At 58.8% G+C, this 11733-nt stretch overlaps 3 protein-coding genes across 3 annotated transcripts; 2 read left to right on the top strand and 1 right to left on the bottom strand.

Moving 5' to 3' along the window:
* Nucleotides 1-1085: 1085 nt before the first annotated feature.
* On the bottom strand, nucleotides 1086-1733 carry SCHCODRAFT_02444595 (uncharacterized protein; the record flags this gene model as incomplete). Its single annotated transcript, XM_003033954.2, has 1 exon — nucleotides 1086-1733. A coding segment is annotated over one exon (648 nt), but the record flags the coding sequence as incomplete, so codon positions are not given.
* Nucleotides 1734-6579: 4846 nt separating this feature from the next.
* SCHCODRAFT_02491117 (uncharacterized protein) lies at nucleotides 6580-7055 on the top strand (the record flags this gene model as incomplete). Its single annotated transcript, XM_003034552.2, has 3 exons — nucleotides 6580-6732; nucleotides 6791-6907; nucleotides 6963-7055. The coding sequence occupies 3 exons, from the start codon at nucleotides 6580-6582 to the stop codon at nucleotides 7053-7055; spliced, it is 363 nt and encodes a 120-aa protein (XP_003034598.1).
* A 1770-nt stretch (nucleotides 7056-8825) lies between these two features.
* SCHCODRAFT_081800 (glycoside hydrolase family 5 protein) lies at nucleotides 8826-11637 on the top strand (the record flags this gene model as incomplete). The annotated part of the gene is made up of 17 exons (XM_003034551.1): nucleotides 8826-8995; nucleotides 9054-9207; nucleotides 9258-9285; nucleotides 9337-9385; nucleotides 9440-9572; nucleotides 9620-9635; nucleotides 9691-9706; nucleotides 9759-9953; nucleotides 10025-10079; nucleotides 10137-10279; nucleotides 10416-10508; nucleotides 10560-10620; nucleotides 10677-10851; nucleotides 10914-11002; nucleotides 11055-11257; nucleotides 11319-11345; nucleotides 11394-11637. The coding sequence occupies 17 exons, from the start codon at nucleotides 8826-8828 to the stop codon at nucleotides 11446-11448; spliced, it is 1662 nt and encodes a 553-aa protein (XP_003034597.1). The 3' UTR covers nucleotides 11449-11637.
* Nucleotides 11638-11733: the final 96 nt, after the last annotated feature.

Below are 11733 nucleotides of genomic sequence, written 5' to 3'. Positions count from 1 at the left end.
GTCGGGGCGTACCCGAGATCCTCCATCGTCATCCCCTCAACAAACGACGTGACGCGACCTTGCGGTAGTGGGGACGCGATTGATCGAGTGCGAATGGTGCTCGCCTTGAAGCGCACCGTTCCGGCCTCAGAGCGTTGAGTATGCGATAGTCGACTACCGTTTGGTCCCACCGAAGAGCGAACAGAAGCGCGATAATCTGCATCGCCGTGCTGCAGCAGGGCGAGAGTTATCTGGTCGTCGACTGTAAGTGGCACAACGGAGGCCGCATTCGAAGCCATCATAGCAGCTGAGCGTGCCTGCGCGTGACCCAGAGTCGCCGCTTTGAGGAGGTTTCTCGATGGCAATGGGCGCAACGGACGACCATCCCACCCGACAGGCGCAGACACCGCTCGCGCGCGCTCGGCAGCGTACGGGTCGCTCGCAAACAGGCCGTCTACTGGGCGTCGCTCGAGCGACTGGGGTCGATGCGGCATGGTTGTCGACCACGCACGTCGTGGCGTGGGCGCCTCTCGCCCTGACGATGAGTGCATGTCTGGCGTGCGGCGATGGGATGGTGCGCTGGGTCCCTGTGATGCTGCGCTTCGTCCTAGCGTCCCACTATTGGGACGTGCCGGATGTCTTGCAGGTACTGGAGGCGGCACGGCAGATTGAGAGGCGATTAAACGACAGGCGAGGATGAATTGCAGGTCCTCGTCTAATTCTCTGACCGTAGCCGGAGGAGTCGCATGTAGGAGCCCTGGCGATTGTTGGACAATAATGTCCTGAGCTTGTACGCCCACTACACCGTCAGACAGGGCCGTAGAGCTTGGTGAGGGTGACGCGACGGAGGACTCGTCGGAAATATGAGGCGGTCCTCTTTCAACGGTATCGGTGACATGATCGCTCCGACAGGGATCCACGGCGTCTCCTTCCTTCGTCGAAGCTGCTCCACCGGAAGTGAGCGATGAAGGCGCTGTTTCTGCCTGGACGCCATGAACGACTATGGTCGGTCGGTTCGCACGATTGTCGCCCGTCACTTCCTCGATGTTGTCTTCGCGTACACCGGCAGACCGTTGAGGCGCGGCGGCACCAGACAGGCCGTGATCCATCGGAGCACCTTCATGTTCCTCCTTCAGCCAAGGTGGAGGTCCAGCATAAAGAGACGCGGAGCTGGGCATCGCCGAGAGGACAGGCGAAACATCAAAGAGCGCAGAAGAGAAAGAGTTCAAGCGCTGCCGCGGAGCAAGACCAGTGGTATTCGCCGCTCCTTCAGCATCAGGAAAGAGCTGCTCCAAGATCGCACGAGTATCCTCAGGTGGGCTCTCTGCGTTTTCTTCACTGGAAGTCTCCGAAGCTGCGTCGTCGGTGTCGTCGTCGTCGGCCATCCGGAGGAATGACTGCACGAAGGACTGTTCACGCTCTAGCATGGATGATTCGGCGGCGCCCTCGATGAAAGAATCCTCTTGCAGGTGGAACATGTCGAAGACGTCCCGCGACGCTTCGAGCTCGCTGATGGGTTCGAACTCGAGATCGCTGGCAACGTCGTTTGTCGCGCCAAGGGCATCGTCTGTCGCCTCGAGAGTATGTTTAGCCTCTCCTTTGACCGCAACCACCGACGCGCGCGGTCTCCGCGGCGTCCGCGGAGGCGAAGAGGAGAAGATATCCTGACTGCTCTCGCCATTCCAAGAGGGCGCGACGCCGAAGGTGAACTGCCGAGTGTGTTCGCGAGAAGTATTCCACGACAAGCTAGTCATGTCGCCACGAATGGGTGTGCTTCGTAGTGGCGATCCGCGAGCGTTTGGGCTATCCTGAGGGGTTGTCGTCGAGCGGCCGCTACCACGAGAAGGAAACCAGCGAAGGCGGGGAATAGGGCTGGCGAAGAGGTCCGAGGAGGTATCGGGCAAGTCGGACGCCGTGAAGGAGCTATCCAGTATTCGAGCGAGACCGCTATCGAGAGGGCGAGGACACCCGCCTATTGGGAGGCCTGACAAGTCGAGCTCGGAGTGATCGACGGAGTTGGCTTGCGATTTGGGAGTATAGCGTGAGGCAGCGCGCGAGTCGTGGAGAAATCGTGAATCGTTCGTGAGAGACGGGTCACCGTGGTGATCATGTTGTAAGGGCGTACGAGCCGGCGAAGCGGAGTCCGAGCTGCACCGACGGTGAATCGGTAGGATGGGTTGACCGAGGCGCGCAAGCGTGAGGACATCGGGAGCCGAGTGAGCCTTCGACGGTAAGCCGCCTTCGTTGGTTGCAAGGGTGCGCGGGGGTGAGAAGAGCATAAATCGTGGTCGCCGCTCCATAGATTCAGGAATGCTTCAACGGAAGGCGAGCAGGAAAGTCGGCGAGATGGGAAGGGTAGCCCCGATAGAGTCTGCTATGTAGCGATCAGTACTATATCTTCAATATAGTTGTCTGCGCACCCGTAGTGAGAGATGTTGAGGGTATCTCGGAAAGGCGGGAAGAGGAGGATGCGCGGGTGATGATGAGGAGGAAAGTAGGACTGATGCGGGAGAAGATGTGACACCAATCACTGTCAACCTCCACGTGGTGTGGACCTACAACGTCGGGTATCCCCGATCATCATGGCCTGAGATGCTTTTCGGGAGCCGAGGTACCACATCAGAGATACGACGATCTCTTATTGTGTAATGGGTCCTTGTGTTGCCTTACGGCGAGTATCGGGTCCAAGAAGCAGTAGATGCGAGGGCTTGCGAACTGCCTGGACCGTCAGGAGACAGGTGTCCACCGTACTTAGCGGTGCTCGGTGTCGTTGTACACTGGTGTGAAGTGCGCAGTAATGTGCGGACTAGTATAAAATAGTTAAGTGGGGAACCCACGGTGGCTCACGCAGGGGCTTACCGCGCGCCTACGGCGCGCTGGCGCCAGACAGGGAACGTAGCTCAGTCACTTTGGGTCCCAGGATCTCCGTTCAAATTCGTTAGCTCTCTCACCATACCCTATTGACCTCCCATGCAGAATTTCAGAACATTATCTTGAAGTTTCAACGCGCTGCGCGCGTCGAAAGGCGCGGAGCGCTTTTTTGTTGCGTTGCGTTCCGTGATTTGTACTTGTTTGTACGGCACTCCAGCCCATCCATCGCGAACACATATTGCTCACGCTTCCCCTGCCTCGTACCTCGGCGGGGCCCCTGCGCGAGCAACTAGAGTAGCGACTCAGAAAAAGGCTGGAAGAGGAGCCGGCGCCCCTTTCAAATTCGGGCCGCGAACTTCAACCCTCTCGGATTCTGGGCATTTTCGAACATTCACTTGACCCCTGCAATGAATGAGCATGACTCTAAGGGCTGTAAAAGTCAGAGATTCAGGAGCCAAACCGTCACCTGGAGTCAAGACCACAGCACTGGAGCAGAGTAGACCTTATCTTGCAAGCTTCTTCAGCTGCGTCCGCGGTCCCACCATCAGCGAATACACCTAATAGAGCATGACGGCATCTCCCTGCCGCGCAAGCAGTACGTTCACAGGGGCAATTGAAGCCTGAAAGGAAGCTACAGGTGTGCCGAATGGAAGCCCTCGTTGCCGAATTCAAAGCCAGATGGTGTGCGCATGCAATGTTGAACTTCGGCGCCGGCACGACGGCTGAACCTTCCCAAAAAGGCAAATCCGGAACCGAAAGTCACGCACTTCCCGGCGGCGGACCCACGACTTTTTCGACACAGCCACGCAGCACAGACCCTTGAACGGTGACTCTGACAGCCTTTGTTCCCTGCCTCCTCGAATGCCCGGAATCGACGCGAAGCAAGAGCGCCGTCGTTGAGAACCAGGGGGAAACTCAACGCCCTCGTTCTGCGGTCCTTGAGCATGTCGTTGGTTGACCTGTCAATAGTCCGCTCCGAGGCCGACGACGCACGCGACTACAACGACCCGAACTGCAGCGCATTCGACGCGCTCGACGCGGAATACGACCCATTCAGCGACCCGCACCATCAGGCACGCTATGACGCGCACTTCGATGCCTACGACGCGTCGGGGTTCCCCAAGCACCCACGACCGAACGCAGTGACGAGGGAGCAGCACGAAGAGTACTCCAACTTTCATATCGAGGACGATGTATGGTCTTTGAGTAGCAGCAGCGATGAAGAGCGCGGCGATCAAAGAGACGACGCGGAGGCCGGTCCAAGCACCGGTGGCGCGGGCTCGAGGCAGCGGTGCGTGACGATGTCAACGTCTTTCACGCCAACTCACTCCCTCTTTACATAGGAAACGCAAGACATGCAACCTGCGTCCCGCAACATGGCCCGCACGGCCCCCATCCCCCGACTACGCCAGGTTCGAAGCGATCGTCAGCAGCGTGACCAAGGACAAGGGACTGGAACTCCCCACCTTCCCCGCGTACCCAACCCTCCTCTCCGCACCAGGCTTACCCCCCACACCCGATGCCTATCCTCCTGTATCCCACGGTCCCCCGACATTCTATACGCCCCAGGGCATCCCCGTCGTACCCTCTGGCGCGTTTCTTTCGGCTGCCGGCCCTCTCACCTCGCAAGACGGCGTCCCCATCGCGCACAATAATGCCATGTTTGCCCACACCACCCTTCCCGCCCCCATCCTCCCTCGCTACGATCCTGCGAACCCACCTCCCAATGCTCCCCGACCGCCCCACGCCCCACGCAAGGGCCGCATCTCGCGGCGCGCGCAGGGTCCGTTCGTGCAGGTGTACACCCCGCACGCGCCTCCGCCCCGTGCCGGTCCACCGATCCCCGGGCCCGAGCCACCACCACCTCCGCCTCCTCCCCCGCCGCCGCCGGACGCGCCGCGCGTCGTGCCCCTCCCGGCCGACATGGACGTGATCGCGCGAATATACGGGCTCCTGGGGCAGCAGCTCACGGTCATAAGGATGGAGATCGAGATGTCCTGCATGTGTCCACCGCTGGAGATGAGGGGGACGCGGCCACGGCACGTGGGAGATCCGGATGAGTGGGAGAGCAAGATGGATTGGGACAAATGGAAGGAGTCGGGGAGGAAGCCTGACAAGTTTGAGGGATCCGAAGCGCGAGGCGCGGGGGGATCGTCGCAGGAGGGAAGGAGTATGCGCGAGGGAAGCGTTGCACCGAAGATCGAGCGCTCAGAGCCTCAGAGCGCGACGGATGCGCCGCCTTCTCCGCACGACATGCCTGTGTCGGACATCCTCACGGAAGAAGGGCTCTATACATTCGCTGAGGATGGCGAAGACCATGCAAACGAATTACAACAAGCGTCATCATCGCGCAACGGCCTCCAGCCCACACCAGGGTCGTCTTCGACTTCGGGCTCCCCAAGGCCGGAGTTGGCCTTGGACCCAGTGTTCTCCTCGTCGAGACCAATACTTGGAGATCCTGGATCGTCTCCACGACTGTCCACAACGCCTGCGATACCAGGTCCCACAACGAGACCGGAATCTCCGCGACATCCAGTAGAACCTGGTCGACCCCCTACATCACCTTCAGTCAGCCGCTTACCCTCCATGTACTCTCAGAACGGCAGCTCGTCTAATCCATCTTCGCATCACCCATCGGTTCCTCCGCCAGACCGCGCATATTCACAGCACATTCCTCCATTCCCGTCGCGCCATTACCGCGACAAAGATCACTATATTCCACCACCTTCACTCCCATCGCTGCCTCGTGAACTTATGCCTCCCGAGCATTATGGCCATGTCAATCCACGCGATACAATCTCACACGGTAGTTGGATGGACTCTACAACCAACGGAGACGTAGATATGTCTCCTCCACCAAGCCCCGTCATACGAAGCGGTGCTATATCGTCGGACGCAGAGTCTAGTCGAACGTCCGCTGCACGCTCACCGAATGCCTTACAACGACCTCTCATCGCTCCGCAACCTCGCACGACTCAGACTACCCTTCCGCCGTTCTCTAGTCTTCCGAGGCCCGCGCCTACACCGGAGCCACCTACCGTGCTGCCTTCAATATCGTCCTTTGCCCAGCCTTCTCCCTCCCCTGCTCCCGCATCTGCGGGACCACCGCCGCCGCCTCAGCCTCAGCCTAGAGATCCGCAGGCGTCGACTTCCTCAGACCCCACCCTTCCCACCATGAAGTCGATGATGGGACGCTTCGCCGTTCTTGGCAAGACCAAGAAGAAGGACGCTCGCTCGCCTACACCCAGGAGCGCTCGCAGGAAGCGCAACGTCGACACAGTCCCCGCGCTTGCGCAGAGTCAACCTCAGTCGCGTTCTCAACCAGGCTTTGAGCCGGGGCCATCGCAGCCGCAGGCGCAACCGTACGGTCCTTACTACCGGCGAGATTACTCTATCCCGACCACTCCTGAAGAATACGGCGGATGGCAGGCTCCTCTGAAGATGGGAGCTGGACCCATTGCGCCGGATAGCCAGTCCATGGTGCGGTGGCGGCTGCCGAAGCCTGGTCAGAATGGTAAAGAAGGGGACGGGCAGGGCGTGGACCAGGCGGTGGAGGTGCGGGAGCTGAAGGAGGGGCAGACTCCGCTGCTGTCGCTGGAACAGCGGAGTATACCGCCGCCACAAGGCGATGGGCAGCAGGCGTGGTCGAGGGAGGGGGAACGGCCGGCGCAGGAGGAGCGCGGTAAGGAGGAGCATCGGCGGAGCGAGAACCATCAGCAGCATAATGGAATGCATTCGCATGATGGGATGCACTCACCGCCGGGCGGCAAGGGCAAGAGGAAATTGTGCGGATTCAGGTCGTCAGCATCGGCAGAGCCGCAGAGCGCGCGGCCTGACCCTGATTACGAGCCTGAGGCAGCGGAGTTGTTTGACCACGTTCAGGTAAGCGGGCATCGTTCTAATCACCATGTTCGTCATGCTCATCAGCGTCTGATCTTAGCTGCACGCCTGGGCGAGCCACGGTATGCGCTGCCCGTGGCGCGGGTGCGAGTACCACTTCCGGGGCAAGAGCAACGGGTACTCCAACCTCCGCAAGCATCTGCTAACGCACTGGAAGGTAAGCCCTCCTATGCTCCTCTTCAGCCGCACTCTCGCTCACTCCCTCCACATAGACGCGGAGTGGTACGCTCTGCCCGCTCTGCTTCGAGGGCATCACCGTCAATGGGCCGATGGCGCTCACCCGGCACTACGCTAGCGGCTGGTGAGTGGACTGCGGAGTCCGTATCGCGCTCGACGGATTCAGCAGTGCGCACCAGATGCAGTATGGCGAGCGGCTGAATCCGTCGCGCGGGCGGCTTACTATCGTGCGCGGGCATATCTGACGACTCGGTGGCAGTTGTAATGCGCTACAGCAGATCGCGGTCGCGCGCAATCTCCCGGTGCCGGCACGAGCAGGGACCTTCAGCCAGGACGGCGTCATAAGCGCGCCTGTCGCGCGATAGGCCCGATGACAGCAGGGTGGCAAACCGAATGGGGTGGGGAGGGGGAGGTGGGGCCTCGCTTGTTGTTTGGAAGGAGGTTCGTACGCCGGACTTTGTGTCTGTTCTTCGATGCTGTGAGGCCAGCTTATACCCGGATCGTAATGACTTTGGGATGCTTTATCTGTCTGTATCTATCACGTCTCTCATTTTGTATCTGACCATAGCTTCGGGCTTTGGTTGTACTCACTAGAATCATTGTACTCTTACATGTTCACGCACCATGGCTAACACGTTCTCGGGATTGCGTGTATTGCTCGGCTCCGGGATCCAGAGTAATTGTAGGCTTGTCCCAGAGAGTACTCTGCACTAGGCACGAAAAGGACAAGCGGGGGAGGTGAGCCATTTTGGGACGGAAGGCTATCATCGACGCTGCCCCCAATGACACTGCCCTCCATACATTGCTGCAGCCAGGATGGGCTCTCCGATTGAGCGGGCTCGCTAATTCTGTTCAAGTACCCATATTGAACGTTTCTGTACTAGCATACTAGCATGTCATGCCAGCCTAGCACTTCCGCAATGCGATTTAGAGGCGCGTTTGTCAGTGTGGGTCCACATCGGCAGCCGCCGAAAGGGCGCGAGATGAATCAAGTTGACGTGTGGATCTTTTCCCAGACCTTCATCAGTCCTGCGATGTTCGAGAGAGAACGGCAACTGGCCGCCGTTCGTCCGTACTCCCTGGCTAATATGTGGTTCGCCCTGCCGTTTGCTGCCGTTGTAATCGCACCAGAAGCTGTCGTCGAGAGCGCGCTGGCGGCGACGGGTACTGCATTGTAGCGGGGATCTCGCACCGTTTATCCCGTCAACACGATGCCTTCCTCCTCAGCTGTCGCTTGACAACGTCCAGGGCGATCGAGCGTCTTGACACCAACCGAAGATTTGAACAGGCAAGCCGAAATTCGTCGTCATATCTTTGTACAGGCGGCGCTCAGACAGCGCCGTCTTGACTGAGCTGGCGCGAGGGCACCAGAAGCGGTCCCTCTATATCGTAAGAAGCGACAAAGAGTCAGTACGTGCCACCCGCTCTATCTCCTCCATCGCCACCCACTGCCAACTCGAAAGCTGCTTAAGTAGCAGGGCGGGCCTGCCTCTGACTTTGCGTCCGCCGCGCTTCCCTCAGCCATGAACACCCCGCCCAAGTCCGACCCCGCCACGCTCGAGCCTAAGGCCGAGGGGCAGCCCACTCTGGCGAACTCGACGTCGACGGAGGCGACGGCGAAGCGGAGTCGCAAGTCGCGCCGGAACAAGCTGCTCTGCGCCCTAGTGGCCGCGCTCATCTTGATCGTGGTCGTGGTCGCGGTCGTCCCTGCTGTCATCCTGACACGGCACAAGAAGTCGAACACTAACATCAGCTCGAGTCCGAGTGCCTCGCCGAGCCCCTCTGGCTCGAGCGGCGACAATGGCAACTCGACTAGTGGTGACGACGGCGGCGACGGCTCGGACGACTCGAACTACGACCCCAGTATCACCTCCGGGAAAACGGGCAGTCTCATCAAGATGGACAACGGCGCAATCTTCACGTACAAGAACGACTTTGGCGGCGAGTGGTCTGAGGATCCCAAGAAGCCTTTCCAGGGAGGTGGTCGTGCGCAGGCCTGGAGTCCGAGCATCGGTCGCAACGAGACATGGACCTGGGGCAAGGACATCATCCGCGGCGTGAACCTTGGGCAAGTCGAGGATTCCCCTAAAATATATCCATCAGCACTGACATTCATAATTTCGCAGGGGCTGGCTCGTTACTGAGCCTTTCGTGTCGCCGGCACTCTACGAGAAGTACGTGAACAAGACCGACATCTACGTTGCGGACGAGTGGACGCTGTGCCTCGCCATGGGCGCCGACGGTGCGGAGGAACTCGAGGGTCACTATAAGACCTTCATCGTACGTTACCCCTTCAGAGCGAACTTCCGCCATTTCATTCTGCATTGTAGACGGAGCGCGACTTCGCCGAGATTGCTGGTGAGTAGCCCAGTCGCTTAGCTTCTGCGCCCCTTTCCAACATATGCGCAGCCGCCGGCCTGAACTGGGTCCGCATCCCGATCGGCTTCTGGGCTATCGAGTGAGTAAACTAGATTTCTTCCACACACGAATTCAAGACTTATGCAAGTTGCAGGGCGATCAACGACGAGCCCTTCCTCGTCGGGACCAGCTGGGGCTACTTCCTCAAGGCAGTCGAGTGGGCGCGCAAGTACGGCATCCGCATCTACCTGGACTTGCACTCGCTTCCTGGAAGTCAAAATGGCTGGGTACGTGCTTTCGTGTATCGTATGCTATCTTTCTTACACATACGCAGAATCACTCGGGCAGAAGTATGTCCCTTGTCTCCCTACACGATGCGGTGTACTGAACGTATATTGATCCTAGTGGGCGCGGTCAACTTGTGAGTCGCAACGTAAGAACTTTATCCGTCAGTCGGCTAATTTTCCATCCAGCATGCACGGCACCATGGGCCTCGCGAATGCACAGCGCACGCTCACCTACCTCCGTATCCTCGTCGAGTTCGTCAGCCAGGCGCAGTACCGCGAGGTCGTTCCCATCGTTGGCATCGTCAACGAGATCCTCTGGAGCGCGATCGGCGAGACCGGCGTCAAGAGCTGGTACCAGGTCGCGTACGACACCATCAGGGAGTGCGCCTCCTTTTTCTCTGCATTATTTAGTTCGACAGACAAAGAAATGAACACTGACACTGTCACCTCAGATCTACCGGCATGGGCGAGGGCCCGTACATCGTCGTTCACGATGGCTTCCAGGGGGTGAATCAGGCCGTCTACTTCACGGTTGGACTTCGCTGATGAAATACTCGCTTGCAGCCGCCCAAGTTCGAGGGCTTCATGGAGGGCGCCGACAGGCTCATTCTGGACCAGCACCCGGTGAGTATAAGCATTGGAAACGAGATGACGATGGCTGACATCGCCGTGCAGTACATCGCTTTCCAGAACGACCACACCAGCTCGTGCGTATAGCTGTCTGACTTCCGAACTATTACTGTTATTGAAGTCGATGTATAGTATGCAGACTCTCGCCGACAGGCCTTGGTGCGCTCAAGTCCTCACGTCTTCTATTATGTGCAATACTGACTCATGATCCAGCGATTGGGCCATTGCAACCAATCAGTCCTCCAAGGTCTTCGGCATCACCCTCGGTGGCGAGTTCAGCGCGGCGATCAACGACTGTGGTTACTGGTGCGATCAACTTGTCACCCTATCGGTCTGGCTACTGACAAGTATTCCCAGGTTGAGCGGCATCGGTTCCGTCCCTGGCTATCCTGATTGTGGTCCCTTCGACGATTGGCACGTACGTAGACGACCGCCCCTCGCGAATATCTTGTTCGCCACTTACGCTGCTTGCAGAACTACAACGACACGATGAAGGGCGTCCTGAACGACATGGCGCTCGCGAGCATGGACGCGCTCCAGAACTGGTTCTTCTGGACATGGAAGATCGGCAACTCGACCACGCTTGGCACGTCCAGCAGCCCGATGTGGCACTACAAGCTGGGCCTGCAGGAGGGGTGGATTCCGAAGGGTGGGTGGCTTATCTCGCATACGATGTGAATGAGTCTTCTGACGGGGATCATCCTGATGTAGACCCCCGCTCTGCTAGCGGCTACTGCGCCGCCAAGCTCGGAAAGACTCAGGAGTTCGACGGCAACTACCCGGCTTCTGCCACTGGGCAGGTTCGCCCATCTCTCCCTTCCACTTGAGATAATTTGCTCACATTACCTCCAGGGCAACGGCACCCTCGCCTCAACAGTCGCCTTCCCGCCGCATACCATGGAGCCGTCGTTCACCGGGACGCAGATAGCGCTGCTGCCGACGTACACGCCGACGGGGACCGTGCATTCGCTCTTCGGTCCGACGTTCACGGCTGCGCCGTCCGCGGTGGTGGGCACGGGATGGAACAACACTGCGGACACGCAGCTGGCGTATGTGTGAGTGCTACAAATCTTCCTCGATGACGCAGTTGACTGATCTTTAAATTCGCTACGGAAGACCGGTATCTGGATGCGCGTATCCTGAGTGAGTGCAATGATGACTTTTTGTGGGTCCGGGACTGACGGACTTCAGCGCATGGAATGCGACAGACGCCCCTCTCCCAACGGCAACATGCACAGGCTCCTGAGGAAAATTGCTGGACGGACAAGTATCATCAGGAATCGGACATGGATTTACGACTGTTGCACTTCCCCCACTACACATTCTGTCGCGTTAGGGCGCAGAACTACGCCCTGTAATCGACCTTCATAGACGGACTGCGCTCCTTTGTCTCTCAGTATATACGGGACGAATCGTATCATGCGTATCGACATGCAAGGTGTTTCTTCCTTAGTGCACGAGAGTTCAGAGTTCCATGCGCTGGAAGCTTTGGGCTTGCTCTGAATGGCGATCCTAACGGCCGAACATCAAC

This window comes from Schizophyllum commune (assembly GCF_000143185.2).
Source record: "Schizophyllum commune H4-8 unplaced genomic scaffold SCHCOscaffold_3, whole genome shotgun sequence".
NCBI lineage: Eukaryota > Fungi > Basidiomycota > Agaricomycetes > Agaricales > Schizophyllaceae > Schizophyllum > Schizophyllum commune.
Note: the sequence above shows the minus strand (reverse complement) of the source record. Positions and strands in the feature narration are given on the sequence as shown.